Consider the following 19,406-nt stretch of genomic DNA (forward strand, 5'->3'; position numbering starts at 1 on the left):
ATACAGTTTGTAATCTTGTTGTTAGGTCAATCTACCATCTTTACTCTCAAGCATCTCCCAACAGAAGCAGCAGCAGCAGCAGCAGCACCTTGTTAACACCAGCTACACATCCCTGGGTTTTCCCCAGATGGTTTTCACTACCAGTTCACCAGATTCCACTAAAGGCCTCATTAAGTTATGATAATGTGGAAAGAGAGTTATTTTTCCCATTCTTAAACCTTCCCAATAAGAGTAGAGATCAGCTTTCCATTTCTTCCTCTATGTTCACTCAACTAAGGTCTCATAATTTTCCCTGAATAAATTTCTTCTGTGGCGGATTAAATTCATTCTCATGTCATCAAAGGTATTCTATCACTGTTACGACTAATTTACCATGCGTTCGGGAAAGCATAATAATGAAAATGATATTTCAACTCATTTCATTTTCTACAACTCGCTGATTAGTTTATGTGCACATTCTCAATGTGGTCCTTGAAAGTTGCAGTTTCCTTAATTTGAAAGAGACCCTAAACACTGGGCGCAGTAGTGCATGCCTATAATTCCAGTGGCTGGGTAGGCTGAGGCAGGAGGACCACAAATTTGAGGCCAGCCTCAGCAACTTAGCAAGACCCTAAGCAACTTACAGAGACCCTGTCTTAAAATAAAAAATAAAAATGGTTGGGGATGTAGCTCAATGTTAAAGCTCCTCTAGGTTCAATTCCCAGTATGAAAGAAAGAAGGAAGGATGGAGCCCTGAAAAGTCATGAAATCTCATAATTCATTACTTTTCTAGAAGCTACTTCACTGGAATTCAAAACTAATTCACTCCTTTTCATTCTCCGGCAAGACTACTGTATAGGAGGAGAAAGCCACTTTACAAAGGGAAGTGGCCAACCAGTCCAGTGTCTCAGTGTAGATTTGTTGATATTTACACATGTAATTGTTCTCTTTGCTAAGTATTAAAAAAAAATGACCTCTACAGTAGCCAACCAGTGACACTTAAGACGTTTAAGCAAGGGATAGTCTAAGCTGAGCTCAATATTTCCCAAACCATGGCCCACTAGAAACTATTCCCAATATTAATAGCTCTGATAAACAGAAGCAAGAAGAGGAGAAGGAGTGAAATCAGGGGAAAGAAAAGGGAAAATGGGAAAAAGAAGAGAAGAAAGAAAAACAGAGATCCAAAATGAGCTTAGGAAAAGCTGTGTTCTATTTCCTTCATTTCCCGATGCTCTCATTAATGATTTGCTTTGTGACCATTCACACTTTAAAGCCCCTGAGAAATCTTCCAAGGAGTAAGTTTGCTTTGTTTTGTTTAATTCACTGCTTCTCAAACTTATTTGAGAACATTCATCTTTCTCATGGCACATAGTATACCGTGAAACACCACTTTGGGATTCATAGAATCCTTCGATGAGTCATAGAATGATTAAAAGTAGAAAGTCATTTAAAACATTTCTACCTCGTTGAATCTCATTTTTACAGGGGGATATTATATGCAATCATAATGTTCTTGAATCAAGGCTTCCTGTAGGTTTGGCAACTTATCTCACACAAGAACGCATTAAAATCATCTGCAAATGTGATATTTTCCTTTTCTCATTCCCTTTTCTCCTCTCTGGCCATTTGGTACAATTTATTGGTTTTCCTTTATGCATAACTATTTCAGCAATTCTGTTCTCTGCTATTCATTTTACTTTTTTTATTTAGCAAACCTATCTGTAGTCCTCACTGTGTACTCTTCAGAGTAGCTTTATTAATAACTGCTTGTGCCTGAAATAACCCCATGAGTTAGGTGCCATTATTACTATCCCATTTCACAGATAGGAAAAAGGAAGTTTCACATGACAATGAGGTATTCTTGCCTAGATCCTATTCCTTAAGGAAACTGTCGATAATATATTTTTCTTCAGGCATATTATTGGTTTTAATTGTAAATATGAACTTAGTATCATGTAAAGGAAGAAAATCACCATCCTTTCTTATTTGTTTTAGTCAACATTAAAAATTGAATTATACTGAACACTTTTCATAATTATCTTTCATAATTGTCTCCACTGAAACAAGTGTTTTCTACCATTTTTCGGTTAGTAAAAGAAAGATGCTCACTTTGCTTTTCTGAGGCCAACAGTCTTCAGTTACAGTTGGATTCATTGTTTCAATGTGATGAAAGATTTTATTTCTAAATTCGCTCCTTTCCTTTCTCTAATGGGGGAGGGGAAGCAAATGGAATTTTCCTCAGTCAATTCAGTAGGTGAATATTGATGCAGTAGCTACCAGGTTACTCTGCACTAGACACTGTAGAACATGAAAGGTCAAAATACCCATAACATGAGAAAGAAGGGCCGGAGGAGCAGTTTTCTAGAACCAAACAGGAAGAAGAATTTGAGAATGCTGGAAATTTCCAGAAACTGTGGAAATTCCTGCTTGTTATTCTATGACTCTATTTGGGCTCCCCCCACAATAAAGACTTAAGGTATTACTTAAATGAAAGAGGCCCCAGGTCAGCTGACTGGCAACCAGAGGTAGTGTCAGCGCCATAATGGATTTGTCCACAGCCATCTTCTTAGCAGCTTTAACCCCATCATCTGGCCAATTGCCCAACACACAGTGAGTGTTCACAAAAAATGAGCCCACTCTTTGATCAAACCAACTAGCCATTTTTTAAATACAGGACAGCAAAAGACTTGTTCAACAGATCGGAGGAAAAGAGGCATTTACGAAAATACCACCCTCATATGAAGCCAATCTGGAGATGGGGGAGGGGACCAGGAAGCTTGGAGGGAGCAGGACAACAGAAGGAATCCCTGGGGACTGCAGAAAGAAGAAAGGACCATGAGGTTGTTGGTAGCCTTCAGTCCCCTAGAGACATGTCCAGGTACCCCCTAACCCCCAAAGAACCAGGCAGTTGGTCCTTTGCTTCCCAAGGACTCTGCAATCTCAAGCCAAGGAGAAATTGGTCTATGCCACACAAAGGCCATATCCCACAGAGAGCTCATGGGGTCAGGAATTAGGGACAATCAAGGAAAAAAATAGGGTTCCTCAAAAACAGCCTTCAGCCCATCACCTGGTCCTGGAGACCACAGTACATTCAGACCCAGAGAAACAGATGTCACATAGCAACTCAAGAGACAGCTCCCGTCCAGTGAACATTGAGTACCACATACATTTCTCTACTTTCTTCCCATTCTTATTCATGTCTTCAATTTCAACCACCCTTTTGCTTTCCCCTGCTCCATTCCAAGCTCTCTCCATTTTCCCTTTGGGGTCTACCTCCTCCGTCTTGGATTCTGAATTCATCTGTGGCCCCTACTCTGACTTCTCTCATGGGGCCTTTTGTCCTCTCTCCCAGTCTGCTCCTCTCCCCTGCCCCTGTCCCCAGGCTGCCTACCCTCCGCTCCCTTTCTTCCCTTTGCCCTATCACTAGGATCCTGTGGGTGGCTGTGAATTCTGCCTGAGTACTTCGTTCTCTCTTCTCTCATCTTGGTGGGGTCTATAGCCAGTTCTCCTGTTGCTCAGAGATGTGGAGGCAGTTGCTAAGAGACAGTGAAACGTCATTACCTGGCCCTCGAGGAAAAAAAAGGGGAGCGAAAAAGGGAGAGGGGAGGGGGAGGGATGCAGGGAGGGGGGGAGAGAGGGAGGGAATGGGGAGGGAGGGGAAGACCTGTCTCTGGCGGAAGCCACAAACCCGGGCAGCCTCAGCACCAGCTGAGTTTCAGAAAGAAGCATTCAGATTCTGTGAACTTTCTTCTAAGCATCCTCTTTCAGATTCCCCTTGGGGGTAAAAGAAGGGGCACAGGGACCACAGGACGGGAAACCACAGAAGATGCTGGCCTGGGATCCAGGAGACCTGGAAGAGGAGAGCCGGGGGAGGGGCAGAGCCGAGTAGGCAATCTGTTCTGGAGCCAGCCAGCAAGCGAGCGAGCGGGGATTCCAGGATGAGAGAGGGAGACCCGTGTCTGCTGCAGATTGATGGCTGTGTCCTTGGAACAGAGTGAGTAGGCTCCCGAGGGCCTGTGGGAGTGTAGCAGGAGACCTTAGGGCTCAGACAAATGAGTCTGAATAAAGGGGCACCAGGGTGATTTCCCAGCGAGTGAAATTGAGCCTGGAAACAGTGGGAAGAGAGGGTGGGAAGAGAGGCAGTGCCGGAAAGAAGGGTGAGGGAAGGACAAGTGAGGACAGATGGTGGGTGAGGAAGAAGCCGGGGCCACCGAGGGATGGGGTAGGCAGCTGGGCGAGGCCCGGGTCCGCCCTGCTTCTCCATCCCTCCGCCTGACCAAGTGAGGGTGTAGGCTCAAGCTGGGGGCAGGGAGCGGGAGAGTGGAGTGTTTGTAGAAAAGGATGCTGGGATTAGGGGTGGACATTGGGGGGGGTGAAAGGTGGTGGGGCACTCTGGGGAGGGGGGCTCTGCATGGGTGCGTGTGCAGAGGGAAGAGGGACAGAAAACGGGAGGCGTGAGCCTCGGCCACTGCAAAATATGAAGGAGTCACGGAAGAATTGTGTGTGTGTGTGTTTGTGTGTATGTGTGTGTGTGTGTGTGTGTGTGAGAGAGAGAGAGAGAGAGAGAGAGAGAGAAAGGAGAACGGTGTTAAAAGTGTTTGAAAGGGGTGTGCAAACAACCACAATGTGGATGCATGTTTTCTCAGGGAGTTGTTCAAGGGTGGGGTGTTTGATGCTGATGGGGGCGGAGTTGTGAGCAGGAAAAGAAATGCATCCAGCCCAGGACAGGCAGGAGGGTGGCTGGAGGTCGGGTGGGGAAAGTTAGTGGGTGACCCCAATGTGAGGCTGGGCTCTGAGTTCACCACCATCCACAGCTGAAAGAGAGTAAATAGAGAACTTTGCGGCTGGGGGGTCAAAGAAGAGAGAAGGGGATGGGTGAGGTAAGACAAGGGCAAAGGTAAGGGGGACTGGCTTGGAGGGCCCTGTTTCTCTGCCTGAGTGCTTTCCTTGTTGACAGAGTGGATTCTGCCTCCACCTGCTGAATGCGGAACCACGAGGAGGCACCAGCTTGGAGAAGGAGCCAAAGCTCTCCTAGCTGACCCCTAGTCGTGTACCTCTAGTACCCATGGCTCTCTCCAGCTCTGGTAACCTGGGCAATGGGTGTCATTTGGGATCCTCCTCACCATGAGGAACAAAGAGCATCCCTGGGGATTCCAGCAGCCACTGAGGCTAGAGATTCAGACTTTCAGAAGGCCCATGGAATCCTGCTTCCTCCTGGGCTCCCTTCCCGAAACTCCTACCCCAGGACCTCCTTGAACTCCACCCTGCTGGACCACAGAAGAAATGACCTCTGAGACATCAAATGCTGGAGGCCCAGGTGCAGCTCTGACTTCCTAATCAGTCTCAGACCCAGACAGGGCTGAGGTTTCCTTAGAAGAAGTGCCAGGACCTTGAAAGGGCACCTTTCATCTCTCCCTCACCCTCCCTCCCACCTCTCAGACCTAGCACCAAGAGGAAGCACCCCACAGACATGGGTGAGAGGGGCACAAAAGACCTGCAGGGACCCTCCCAGTACCTGCTGTCAGCAGCTCCAGCTCCATCCTGGTCTCCTTTCTTTCTCCAGTTTTGATCATCTTTTCAGACCCTGGGGGACCTTGGCTGGGTTTCTTGCCCCCTAGGCTCCAAAGGGGACTTCCTGTGGCTCTTGGGAAGTCCTTTGGTGCTTAGAGGTCCCCAGGAGACATTTGGGCCATGATACCATGTGCTCAGACGCCTCACTTTCAGGACCCAGGCCTCTGATGTAGCTGCCGTCCTGCACATTGACTGCGGGATCCACGGACACCAGCCTGATGGGCTCCCTTCAGCACTGCCGCTGCCAGCTACCCAAGATGGGTGACACCTGGGCCCAGCTTCCTTGGCCTGGACCTCCCCAACCAGCCGTGCTGCTGGTCTCCCTCCTTTTGGCAACTGGGGTGATGCACTCAGATGCGGGATCCAGCTGCCCAGTCCTTTGCACGTGCCATAACCAGGTTGTGGACTGCAGCAGCCAGCGGCTATTCTCTGTGCCCCCAGATCTGCCGATGGACACGCGCAACCTGAGCCTGGCCCACAACCGGATCTCGGCTGTGCCGCCTGGCTATCTCACATGCTACATGGAGCTCCGGGTGCTGGATTTGCGTAACAACTCTCTGATGGAGCTGCCCCCGGGCCTCTTCCTCCATGCCAAGCGCTTGGCACACCTAGATCTGAGCTACAACAACCTCAGCCATGTGCCCGCTGACATGTTCCGGGAGGCCCACGGGCTGGTACACATCGACCTGAGCCACAACCCGTGGCTGCGCAGAGTCCACCCCCAGGCCTTCCAGGGCCTGGTGCAGCTCCGAGACCTGGACCTCAGCTACGGGGGCCTGGCCTTCCTCAGCCTCGAGGCTCTCGAGGGCCTGCCGGGGCTGGTGACCCTACAGATTGGGGGCAACCCCTGGGTGTGTGGCTGCACCATGGAACCCTTGCTGAAGTGGCTGCGGAACCGGATCCAGCGCTGTACTGCCGGTAAGGGACTTGGCCAGACAGGGCCACCGTGGGGAGGGGAGACTCGGAGCTCCCGAGTGTCTCTCTTTTTTTTTTTTTTTTTTTTTTTTAAGAGAGAGTGAGAGAGGAGGGAGAGGGAGAGAGAGAGAGAGAGAATTTTTAATATTTATTTTTTAGTTCTCGGCGGACACAACATCTTTCTTGGTATGTGGTGCTGAGGATCGAACCCGGGCCGCACGCATGCCAGGCGAGCGCGCTACCACTTGAGCCACATCCCCAGCCCTCCCGAGTGTCTTGTATGTGCTCTGGTCCCTGCTTGCCTCTTGGGCATGTGCTCTTTCTGTCAACAAGTTTTTTGTTGAATTCTTGGAGAGCATGAGAAGTGCTGGGGACCCATCCCCTCATGAAATAGAAGGTCCCTCGCCTCTGTGGCAGCTACTACCTAATGAGGCAGACAGAGAGTAAACAAGCGGGTATAACTGACTGCAGATGACATTTAGGGGGTTTTCACCATGATTTAAGAATTTGGCCTATAGCATCTCTTCCAAACCCTTTTTTTTATGATCTCCATTTTACAGGTGAAGAAACTGATTTAGAACAATGAAGAGGCTTGCCCAGAGTTGCTCATTTAGAAAGTGGTAGGGCCCTAGATAAAACTCAGTTTTCCCTAACTTCTAAGCCTCATTCTACTCGACCAGGCTGCTTTTTAAGTTGGGAGTGCTGGGAAAATCCTAAGAAACAGCAATGACCAACACTATTTATTTGAATACTTACTATCTGCCAGTCCCTATTCAAATATGTTACATATTTGAGCTTCTCCTATCTTCCCGTGAGCCCTAGTGAGGAAAGGAGGAAACCAAGGAAGACATGAGGAAACCAAGACACAGAGAGGTTCATTTGCTTGCTCAAAGTTACACAGTTCCTAAGTGTTGAAATCAGGATTCTGACCCTGAAAGTCTAGCTGTCCTCTGGCCAGATCCCAAGAGTCAAATTCTGGACTAACAGAGCCCAAGTTCTGGACTGGTCAGGGGTCCTCAGCGGAGGTTTGGGCATGAGGCCTGGGGGAAGGAGCTGAGATGTGGCAATTTAACCCATCAGTCCCAACTGGAGAGTGGATTAAAGCCTGGAAGGAGCCCAGGCATGCAGGTTTGATGGGTCCTGGTGTCACCCAGAGGTGTCCAAGCCTGGCCCAGAGGCAGGAAAAGTTCAACAGTGGTCTCAGCCTCCAGCTCTCCTGTGTGACAGCCCCGAGCCTAAGCCCAGGTGCCTAGCAGCCGGATGACAAGAATCACTGGGGCCCCATCCCAGTATCCTTCCCAGAATCTGGGCTCTGCATATTTGGGGGAAGTGAAGCTAAATGAGGTAGGAGGAAGAGGAGGACTCCTCAAGAGCCCAGGACCAAAATAGTGTGGGGGCGGAGGTGCAGGTCACGATTCCAGTGTTTCCACAGAGCTGTGGGAGGAAGTTCTACCAGATGGGAATAGCTGGGACTGAGACCCGGTGCTGACGGGGGCAGGAGGGGCACCTGCCTGGAGACATCTTCCCGCCAGCTCAACCTCTGCCTTCCCTCTCTCTCCTGCAAACTAATGACAGAAGGGGCCCTTGGGGTGCTCAGCTTCCACGAGGCTGGGAACTCCTGTTTTACTGGGATCTCTGAAGCCCCTGTTGCCCTAAAGAAGTCCAAACTCCCAACAAGCAGGAGAGAACTCCAAGATCTCCTCCGTGTAGCCCCACACAGTGGTACAGGGGAGGGACCTAAGCTCCATAAAGGGAACAGTGACACAGATCCACAGTGAGAAAATAAACAGGCCACGGCTTGAAACCCAGACCTCCTGATCCTCCATAGAACACACATACAGCACGCCACTCCCACCAGGTTTCCTCTTGGGAGCAAAACCTTGCCAGGACAGGTAGAACTAGTGATATCTCCCTTTAAGTCTTTTTCTATTACTTTCTCCCTTTTTTTCTTTATGGGATTTTCACTATTATCCATGTTTTTGTTTGGAAAAATTTAAACATAAGATGTAGGGGAGTTATTGGGATACAATCTGACTTCAGGATTGGTCCCTTGACTTAATAAAGAGCTTTGTCAGCCCCCAGCCCCCCTGACCCGCATCCTGTGTAGTTTACTGGTTACCCTGGGAGTCTCCTCCAGCTGGTCTTCCTCCCCCATTTCTTCTTGTCTCAGTATTACTATACCATCATGGACCTAATAGACTTTGGGTTCAGCATCTTCCAGTTTCCAGAAAAGAGCTTCTTTGCAGATCAACTCCAGACCCAATCCTGACCTGGGCAAGGTCTGGAGTCCCGTACAAACAGACTACAGGAATGACTCAATCTGGGGTGTGGGGAAGCTTTCCTTCTCCACCCAAACTTGATCTCCCATTTCTAAGGATAATGGTGCACATCCATTTGTCAGAAGGATCAATCTGAGTCCATCATTTTGTTCTCTGCCCTCAAAAACTGCAGGATGAATACAAAACATTTATACACCCTATAATTTAAACACCCTATAATTTTAAAAAAACTTTTTCGCATTGACTCTCTTAGAAAAATCAAGGAAACTTCATGCCTCTTATAGAGGCAGGACATGAGAGCCAAAAAAGGGGGAAAACCTTGCCCAAGGTAAGAACTCAGTTAATATTTATCCCCTGAACAAAAGCATGTCCAGCTGCTCTGAAGCTGGGGCTGAGCACTGCACAGCACAACAGACCTTGCCTGCCACTCTTACTTCTAAGGCAGAGTGAGATAAGACCATTGACAATCATCATGCATTTATAAAAGTGACCCTGGAAGGAGGAGGCAGGACCTTCAAGGCTGGAGAGAATAGTAATCCCACAGAAGGAGCAGCCGCTCCTGAGTGCAGAATATGACCCCCAGGACCCATAAGAGACACCGATCTTCAATCATTTAAAAAGCTCTCACTTTCATAGAGCTTACTGTGTACAAGGAATGTACCGTTTGTCTATGCTAATTCACTGAATCCTCACTTACAACCCCAGGAGGTAGATACCTTTAATATCCTCTCTTGACAATTGAAACCAGGATACAGAGGGGTTAAGTAACTTACCACCATCACACAACTGATGAGAGGTGAAGAGGGGATTTGAAGCCAGGCTGACATCTCCAGAGCCTGTACTCCTAACCATGTATTCTGTGTATCTGGAAAAGCCACAGAGATTAGTAGAAGGACCCAAGGCCTTGTAATTGGACAGAGCCCTGCCATCTTTTCACAAAGATTTATTGAGCACTTCCTATGGTGGGGACATTATTCAGAAGCTGAGGACACTACAGGAGGGGCTTATATTCAAGGAGGAGGGAAAGGCAATAAACAAGCTGTCAGACAGTGAAAAATACCCTGGGAAAAAATCAAGAGGTGTGACAGGGAGTCTAGGGGAATATAGAGTTGCTATTTATACAGAACCCTAAGGCTACACCACTAAGGTGGTATCAAGCAAAGTCCCAGAGGAAGCGTAGGGACTGAGCTGAGTCAAGACCCCGGAGAAAAATCCCTTACAGAGACAAATACAAAGTTAAGGGGACATGCTTGGGGTTGTGGAATAACAATCAGAGGCACATGCAGCCCGAGCAGAGTGAATAAGAAGCAGAATAGAAGCTCTGTGCGAGGCTGGGAAGCCAGGGGAAGGAAGGTTTAGGCAGAGAGTGACATGACCAAGTTCAGGTTTGAAAGCATCACTCCTCTGAGTGTGTAGAGACAGAGATGAGCGGAGGCTACTGTAAGAGACCAGCTACCCCATGAAAGCCCAGCTCTGCATCAAGAGCACCTACAACACTTTTGACAAATTACTAAACTCTCCAAGCAGTGGTCTTTCACATCAATACAAATAGGTATGAAAATGTCTTGAGGATTGTTAAGGAGACCAAAGAAGATAGGCAGATTATTTGGCACATGGAAGAAACGCAATGGCTTCCTTTGTCCTGGGAGGGGTGGGATTTCTGCAATCCATTCTCCCCCCCCCCCCAGGAGCCTCACCCTCCCTGGGTTCTGTGTTGCAGATTCTCAGCTGGCTGAATGTCGGGGTCCCCCCGAAGTGGAGGGTGCCCCCCTGTTCTCACTCACCGAGGAGAGCTTCAAGGCTTGCCACCTAACTCTGACCCTGGACGATTACCTCTTCATCGCATTTGTGGGCTTCGTGGTCTCCATCGCTTCTGTGGCCACCAACTTCCTCCTGGGCATCACAGCCAACTGCTGCCACCGCTGGAGCAAGGCCAGCGAAGAGGAAGAGATTTGACGTAGGTGCCTGTCATCCCTCCATGCTGCCGACTGCCACTGCTGCTGACCACTGGTCACCCTCCCCAGCTGCCCACTCTGGTTCCATTGTGCCCTGTCCACCTCAGCCATGGTTCAGACAAGTTCTGGAAACTTCATGTGAGCATCTCTGTCCACTTTGGGCCAGGCACTGTACTAGGAAGTGGGAATGTAAGATGACTCCAACTCAGTCCCTGCTCTTGAGGCATGAGCTTTTAGTAGAGGAGAGAAATTCAGAAACTTTCCCTTTATGACAATACATCAGTCCTCTGTGCACATACTTATGGAAGCCCAGAGGACAAGCCAACCGAGTCCAGGAAGAATTGCAAGAGTGGACTGATTTGTGAGATTGGTCATCAAAAAGTATCCACTGTGTCAAGTAGACCAAGAAGGGTGGACATGAGCAGATGACAGAGGTCAGGATACTTGTGGAATGCTGAGAGCAGTGGACTATTCCTTGAGGTGTTAGCGTATACAGGGGTGTGGCACAGGGCCCAAACTTTCCCTCTGACACCCAATCTGTCTGCTCTCACTGCTGCCAACCATTGCCCCTGGGGAGCAAGAATGCCTCATGCCAGCCCCTTGGCCTGCTCCTACCAGCAGCTACCAGGTGAGACCACTTCCCAGGGACTGCCCCCAATATTTTGCCACCAACTATAGCCCGCTAGTGAGGCCTGGGCAACAGGCTGAGGATGGACACCCCCAGTGCCTGTCCTCCTACACCTGTCTTCTGCCTCTCACTCAGTCTTGGTTTCAGAAGAGGAAGGCAGGATGCCCTGGAACTGGGCAGCAAGAATCCCATCACCCTGAGACCCTAATTCTGTGACTGTTCTTGCCGTGGTGCTCACACCAAGGGATCCCACCAGGAAAGTTCACAGTGAGCTACAGACCCATAGCATGACAGTCCCCAGGGCTGAAGGAGGACAAAGGCACCACAGTTGTGACCACAGGAGGGTTTGTATTTTCTTCTAAGCAACTCGTCCATTGAAGCATTAGGGTAGGAGAGCTATTGGTTACTGAGCCCTCGCCAGCGTTAGGCACTGTGATGTGATCTCTCCACAAACAACTGCCTTTAGCACACGCAACGGTCTTTTGAGGAGAACATCCTTGTTCCCATTTTACAAATGAGGAAATGCAAGCTCAGAGAGGTTAAAGTCATGTGCTACTTCATGATCAAAATAAAGTCTGTGCTCCTGTTGCTGCCCCACCCAAGTTGGGTAATAGCACAATTCCCTCTAAAGCTACATGAATTCGAACTCAAGCTGTGCTGACAACATGGCTAAAAAGGGCCAGGCATTCCTCCGGGAACTTTTATATCTATTGACTCATTTATTTCAATTCTCAATAGCAACACTGCCTGGTGGGTGTCATTATTTCCATTCTTCTGATGAATCCCTTGTCGATGGCTGAGTCACTTACCGACGGTTATTGGATAAGCCCTAGAAGGAAGGTGATAGCCAACCCCGTTCAGGGAAACTAGATCTAATCAGTCAATCAAAAAATCAAGTGACTGTGCAAAGCACAACTCACGTCGTCATTGTCACCATCTCCATCCAATCACCAGTTTCATCGGCTTCATCATGATCTCCCCCGGATAGTTTAGCACTGGATAGTTCAGGAAGTGCTTTTGCATCTTTCTCCTTGACTTTTCACAACCCTGTGCAGGAAGCAAACCAAACACCAATAATCCCATATTACAGAAAACAGAAGCTCAAGATGGGTAGGACTTGCCTAAATGGCAAGGTTGGACTCAACTCCAATATGGTTCTCTCTCCAGTGCTCTCCCAGGTACTCGGGAAAGAGAACACCTTGGCGGTCTGGAAGGTGAGGCCCTGGGGTTCAGCAGTCATGAACGTGCTAGTTTTTGTGGACTTCATGGTCTCCATCACTAGTAAGTCAAGTCAAATAAAGGGAGGAGAACCCTGTGCACAGATCAAGATATGCTCACAGTGAAGCACATTGCAGCCTTTTATGTATGCAGGTAGCACAGGTAACACTTGAACAGGAGATACCTGCTTTACAAAGTGCCAATAAAGCATTAGATCTGTTATGTAAAAAGTATGGTCTTTGGAAAGCAGGAAAACAAGCTGTACTATCCACTCCTAATGAAATCCTGGTGTATTGTATATCAGGAGGTACCAAGGGAGCAGCAAAAACTGTAGGTGGGAACTTTTGCAGAATGGGGAAATTTTAAAGCACAATCCAACATGTGGCACAGCTGGCCAGGGTGAAAATGAACATAGGGGATTTCTACCTTGCCCTTAGTCCCAGCAGATTTTCATCATCCCAAACTCCTGGTAGCCCTGAAATGGATTAAGGAGAACATATCATCTTCCAAGAAGTCTCCCACCATGCATCTGCCCTGAGCTAGTCAAATCAAAATAGTCCCTATGAACTTGAACCTGTGTCATCTGGGTCTCACTTATACCATCTGAGGGAGTCCTGCCCCTCTGGCATCTGAAGCAAAACTGCATCCTGTTCTCTCCTTCCACTATGGCCAAGGATGGTGAACTTAAGTTGTTCCTCGGTCAAGAACAGCTGAAAAGTATTTGGAGAAGAACTTTCAGAAATAATGGTCATGACAAAATAGTTAAGCTTCTCATAGAGGAACACCGTAGTCATCTATAATAATCTCCTGGGGACTGTGGTTTGCTGAAATATAGTTAATATATTTTAAGATATGTACTTTTTTCTCTTTTTTTTGTATAGTACTAATGGTGTCTTTCGCAAGACAACAAATGTCCCTTGAGAAAAAAATGTCCTTTCTAATGGGACAATTTGATCTCCATTAGTGGTAAAGCTTTCTAAGCTGCCTACATGCTTCTCCAGCTGCTGGGAGGTCCCCAGTTAACTAAAGTGCGATGAGGAAAATAATCAACCTCCCTACTAGCAAGGAATTCACCCACCACCACCATCCTCTTGTTCCAGCTGTCAGAACTAAACTTGTAGAAATAATCTACAAATTCTGGTTGGAATTATTCCCACACCCCTGATGACCTCAAACATTATTGTGACCCCATAAGGTTTGATGCAGTCAGTTCCACTCTGGCTGACAGGTAGAAGATCTGTGTCTGTATGTCTTTCTATACAGTCCTACATATGCTTGTGGTCCTTCTGGAATTTGGGTTTAACTCTCTGACACAGCTTGCTCACCCATCTGGCTGCTACATTGTTCAGTATACAAAGAGGAGAGCCAACCAACTTTGAAGTGGGTCTGGCTGCTCCAAAAACATACTAGAAAACTCTGGTAGAGGCATCCTTAGAACCTAACTCCTCTGTCCCCGCTTCCCTCTGTCTCTTCTATCCCGCAGAGGCTTGTCCTTGTCACCGACCTACATGAAGGGTCATGCTGGGCCTGAGGATATCAAAGCTTAATGAACCAACTATGATGGTCAAGGTTGGGCCAAGAAAATTGTTCCTCCGTAAAGGTCCCACATCCGTACCATGCCACTCTAACTCTGTCACCTCCAATGACCCTCAAACAAACTCTCACCTCCTTTTCCATTCTTGCCAGAATTCCCAAGGAAGCTTGCCAAAAATAGATCCCCAGAGATGCTATAGAGTTTCATGACCTCTTTCAAGGAGCTAAGTACATACAATTTAAACAGACGGAGACAGGCATTTCTCCTCAACCATCAGACCTACAGCCCCAAGTTCTCTGTAGGCATCATTCCTGACATTCCAGTGGTCGAAGAGCAGGAGACGCCATTGTTCATTCCTTGAAAGGACATCTTCCCAAAGCTAGGGAAACTTGTCTGCTCTTCCCACCCCAGAAAGAGGTGAAAGGGAAGTAAATGAGGCAAGTTGCAAGGTCCTTTTGTAAATCACCATCACATTTGCCACAGCACTGGTTGGAGAGTGGGATCCACAGAGCTCCCGGTTTTCCTAAGTGCTGCTATCTGGAGGTGGGAGGGATCGGGAGGGAACGGGTTCCAGGGAAGATACCAACCTTTGTATGGAGATGATTTTATAACCATGCACTTTTGTAACTGTGAAGAATTTTTCATAAATGTACATTAATAATAAAGAGTGTATAGTTTAACAAATTGTCTAAAAAGTTGTGAAGAGGAGGGAGAGGGAGGGAGGCAGCAAGAAAGACAGATAGGAACTAGGTGGAACCCAAAGAATGAGTGCCAAAATATACACCCAAAAGGTCTATGGGGAGGGAGTAGATAAGAATAATTAGGAGATGTGCCAACCACGAAGGGGCCTGTGTGGGAGTAAAAGAAACATTACAGAAGCATATTTCTACCAGGCAAAAAAAAGAATATGCATGTGTCTGTATGCACGTACCCCTGTGTGTAGGCATATTTTGGTATCTGAAATTACACAAAGAAGAGAGCATATGTTTTATACATGTTGGTGTTTGCAGTTTGGGTCATCTATAAAACACACCAAGGCAAGTGGGTGTGCCTGCCTAATTAGCACCATTGAGGAGTGTGTGCCAGGAAAATGGCCCATGCCAGCACCCTGGGCAAAAGGACACTAACTCGGGTGTATAGGTCAACCAGGCATCTAAATGCCTGGTGTGAGGGATGGACAAGCCCATCATTGGAGTGAATTAAGTCTCTATTCTCATAAACTAATAATGAATGGAAAGGATTCTAAATCTCCTGAGCCTTGCAAATGTTGCCCACACACCATCAGAAACGAGATGGTTTAGCAGTGTCCTTGGGAACAGGGACAGAATAAAGGAGGCAAGTATACTTCTGTAAGTACAGTGGCAGCCATGTTTACCCCAGCACTCTAGAAAGGACTCTCAACAGGAAGTCACTCCAAGCAGGAGGTGGTCAGGGGTGGGAAGAGGTTCCCTCCTCCAAGAGAGATGTCAATGTCACTCTATTCCTCCCACTCCAATTGCCACAGGGTACCAAGGAATACTGCAGTCACAGAGTAAAGCCACTAAAGGGGACACAGATGCTAACTCAGAACACTCAAGCCAACAGAGAAAATCCCCAACTATAATCGGCATTTTCTAAAGTAGGTTGAGAGGGAGGCAAAACCCTTCCCTTAAAGATAAATATTTAATAGAGACTATACTGGAAAAGTTCAAAATCAAAAAAAAAAAATAAGAGTCCTGAGATAAGCAGACATCTCACAGCAAACTAGACCTTGGATAGCTCATTCACTGTCTCCTCCAATGTCAAGCATATACCTAGCACCTGATGATGATGTTGATGATGATAACATTTATTGAGCACTTACTGTTTGCCAACTGCCATGTTAAACACTAAGCATGGAGTAATTTACTTAATTCTCTCAAAAAAAAGTGCTATTGTTATAACCAGGTTACAGACAAAACAAGTGAAGTGCAGACAGGTTAATATGCACAGAAGTTCACATAACTAGGAAGTAGGAGATCTGGGGTTGGAGAGTCAGTAATACTGGTTGTGATTGACTTCAGGAGATAAGAACAACATAGGACATTTTTTTAAGTTCCAGTCTCAAGTAGAAATAAACTTCTTGCCACAAAGTTCTTCTACAACTACAGTTTCCCTTCAGTATCCATTGGAATTGATTGCAGAACTCCCCCTTGATGCCAAAAATCCCTGGGTGTTCAAGTCCCTAAGATAACATGGTGCAATATTTACACATAAGGCATACACATCCTTCTTTATACTTTAAATCATCTCTAGATTACTTATAACACTTAATGCAATATACATGTTATCTAAAGAGTTATTATACTATATTGTTTGGGGAATAATGACAAGCAAAAAAAATCCATGTGCACCCAGTACAATAGCAATCTATTTTTTAATATTTCCAATTCACAGTTGCTTGAATGCATGAATGTGGGACCTTCAGATAAAGAAAATCAAGTGTACTTGGTGAAAGAATATTGAAAGGTATTAGATACAACAAAAATATTCTGCATGTTTCATTGAACGTAACTTTTATGACTCTTTTGGTCAAAATGGGCTAATTGTGATAATAGATGAAACAAAAATCTCAACAGAATAAAGATGTGTTTACTATATTATTCAACACACAATAAAGGCTTGTTTCCTGTTCATATCACTCTCTATTCCCCATGGTCATTCAGGGATCCAGGATCCTTCCATCTAGTGACTTTGCTGTTCCTGAGTCCACAGAGTTGTCCCCTGAATTCCCTGCAGTGTGGAGGATATTAAGGAAGACTTAGAAGGATCAAAGCTGAAAGCACTGTACATCAATTCCAGACATATTTCATTGGCCACAACTCAGTCTCACGATTCCTTTCAACTTCAAATAATAGACTAGCACCACACCTAGGAGGCAAAGAAAAGACTGATGAACCCCACCAGTTTTTAACAGTCTGCACTAACCAAGTGCTCCTTTCACTCTTCTTCCACATTTTTCCTACCCTGTCACCACCTCCAGGGTCAAAGCTCAAGATCACCAGTTCAATACTTTCTATTAGATCTCCTGGCAAGCCAGTGACCTATGAACTGAAAAGAAAAGCTATTAGGCTGAGGTTGTGGCTCCGCAGTAGAGCACTCACCTAGCATGTGCGAGGCCCTGGGTTCGATCCTCAGCACCACATAAAAATAAATAAAATAAAGGTATTGTGTCCAACTACAACTAAAAAATAAATATTTTTTAAAAAGAAAAGAAAAGCTATTTGCCTCCACACACTCCCACTCCACCCAACCCAAAACAAGATAGTAACACAGGGACAAAGTAGCAAATTAAAACCCTGATTTGGAACTGGGGAACCACATATAGTCCATAGCAATCCTGAAATTGCTACAAGAACATTTTAAAGGCCTTAGGTTACCCAGTTGGGATTACCCAGTATGGTTACTAAGTTTTTACAGTCAGCCCAAAATTTGCTTTAGGATATAACAGTTAAAAGTTTTTTTGAATCCCAGCTTCACAGTTTCTTAGCAATTTACTTCTCTACAACCCATAACAAATTTCTGTTCTATTTACTTTCTCTAAGTTCCATATCTCAGAACACATAAAAAAAAAATTATTTCCAAAACAAGTATCTGTAAGTCTGCTTTGACTCTGCTTTCTTTCCAACCTTCTAGATTCAACAGCAATCTTGCAGTGATCTGAAACAATAGACAAGGCCATGGTCTCATTTTTGGCTCTTTCCACTTGGCTAACTTGCTTTAACTGACCGTTTTTTAGGGAACCTCTTTGTTCAAAGCCTATATTAATTTTATCTCTTATCATTTGAGTCTAAAACAGTCTTTCAGATTTTTTTTATATCAATTTTTTATTTTCTCTCTCTTCCTTTTAATTTCTACTTTTCTGTTGGGTTGTAGGTACTGGGAATTGAACTTGGGGGCACTTTGCCACTGAGAGATATCCCCAGTTTTTGTTTGTTTTTTTGTTTTTTTGAGATAGAGTCTCCCAAGTTGCTGAGGCTCACCCCAAACTTGTGATCCTCCTGCCTCAGCCTCCCAAGTTGCTGGGATTCCAGGTATATGCCACATGCCCAGCTCCTTCATTTCTACTTTTAAGTTGCTTTAAAACTAACTAAATTGGATCCATTTGAGCTAACACCAAAAATGTTTTAAGAACAGTTATGCAACATGAATGGTATTGACATCAAAGGAATGAATCCCCTTTATTGAAAATGGTCATTGTGGTAAGAAAGGAGAAAAAATTATCAAGCTGAAGAGTTAACCCAGAGCATTCAGATTCCAGAAAGCAAGACTGCAGAGATCTGCCATTGGAGGGATTGGTAGGAGGATGGTGGTGAAGAGACTATCTCAAAAAATATATATAGGGTTATATTGTTTTGCTGGCCATTACCCTCAACCCACTGGACATGGATGGTAGAGATCATAGATCAAAAATGTCATAGAGTTGCAAGAAGAATTCTGAAGTGTGTCCTCTCAGCTTTACCCATGGAACCATTCAGGAGTGCCCAGCATGAAGTCCTACAAAATACATAATAATGCGACTGATTTTTACAAAACTGAGGATTCTATTTCTACAGCTGTTTCAGTATCCAAAAGAAGTCCTGTATGTGTAAATTAAAACCTAAAGCTATTTAAATGGTTGATGCAGGAAGATAAGCTAACCAAGAGTTAGATTCTAGTATGCTACAGTTTGGATATAAGGTGTCCACCCCTCCCCCATATTTCCTGTGAGTGCAGGAATATTCAGAGTTGAATTGATGAGATTGTGAGAGCTGCAACTAATGAGTCATTCCTAGTTTGAATGGACTGACTAGGTGGCAACTATAGGGACGTGGGGCAAGCCTGAAGGAGGTGGGTCACTGAGGGAATGCCCCCAGAAGGGTGCATCTTCCCTGTGGCCCCTCTCCCTGCTCTCTCTGCTTCTTGACCTTGACCCTGCTTTCTTCCACTGGGCCCTTCCACCATGATGTACTGCTTCACCTTGGGCCAAGAGCAGAGCAGTCGGCCTTCTATGGACGGAGACCTCTGAAACCTTGAGCTCCAAGTAAACTTTTCTTCCTCTAAGTTGTTCTCATGAGATATTTTGGTCACAGTGAAGCAAAAACTAGCTAACACAACATATAAAAAAATCAGTTAATGCCTTCACTTATTCAGGCACATAACCAAGCATGGGGTATCTCGTGGTGAGCAAGATAATGTTTCTGCACTTTCGAGCCCACTTTCTATGTAAGGATAGGGGTAAGAGGGAAGGGAGTAGGGATATATCAGACAATAAAGAAAAAAAATCATAATTCCAGACATTTATAGATGCTGCAAAGGAAGAAAGAGGG

General features: G+C 46.0%; 1 protein-coding gene across 2 annotated transcripts; it reads left to right on the forward strand.

The window, feature by feature from the left end:
• Positions 1-3,642: 3,642 nt before the first annotated feature.
• Positions 3,643-14,645, forward strand: LRRC55 (leucine rich repeat containing 55). 2 transcript variants are annotated; one of them, XM_081279785.1, is made up of 3 exons: positions 3,643-3,973; positions 4,937-6,468; positions 10,465-14,645. In XM_081279785.1, the coding sequence occupies exons 2-3, from the start codon at positions 5,769-5,771 to the stop codon at positions 10,698-10,700; spliced, it is 936 nt and encodes a 311-aa protein (XP_081135911.1). In that variant the 5' UTR covers positions 3,643-3,973; positions 4,937-5,768; the 3' UTR covers positions 10,701-14,645. The 2 variants fall into 2 exon arrangements, with proteins under 2 accessions (XP_081135911.1, XP_081135912.1); XM_081279786.1 differs by lacking the exon at positions 3,643-3,973 and adding an exon at positions 4,169-4,259.
• Positions 14,646-19,406: the final 4,761 nt, after the last annotated feature.

Source organism: Spermophilus citellus (assembly GCF_964194105.1).
Source record: "Spermophilus citellus genome assembly, chromosome: 2".
Classification (NCBI taxonomy): Eukaryota; Metazoa; Chordata; class Mammalia; order Rodentia; family Sciuridae; genus Spermophilus; species Spermophilus citellus.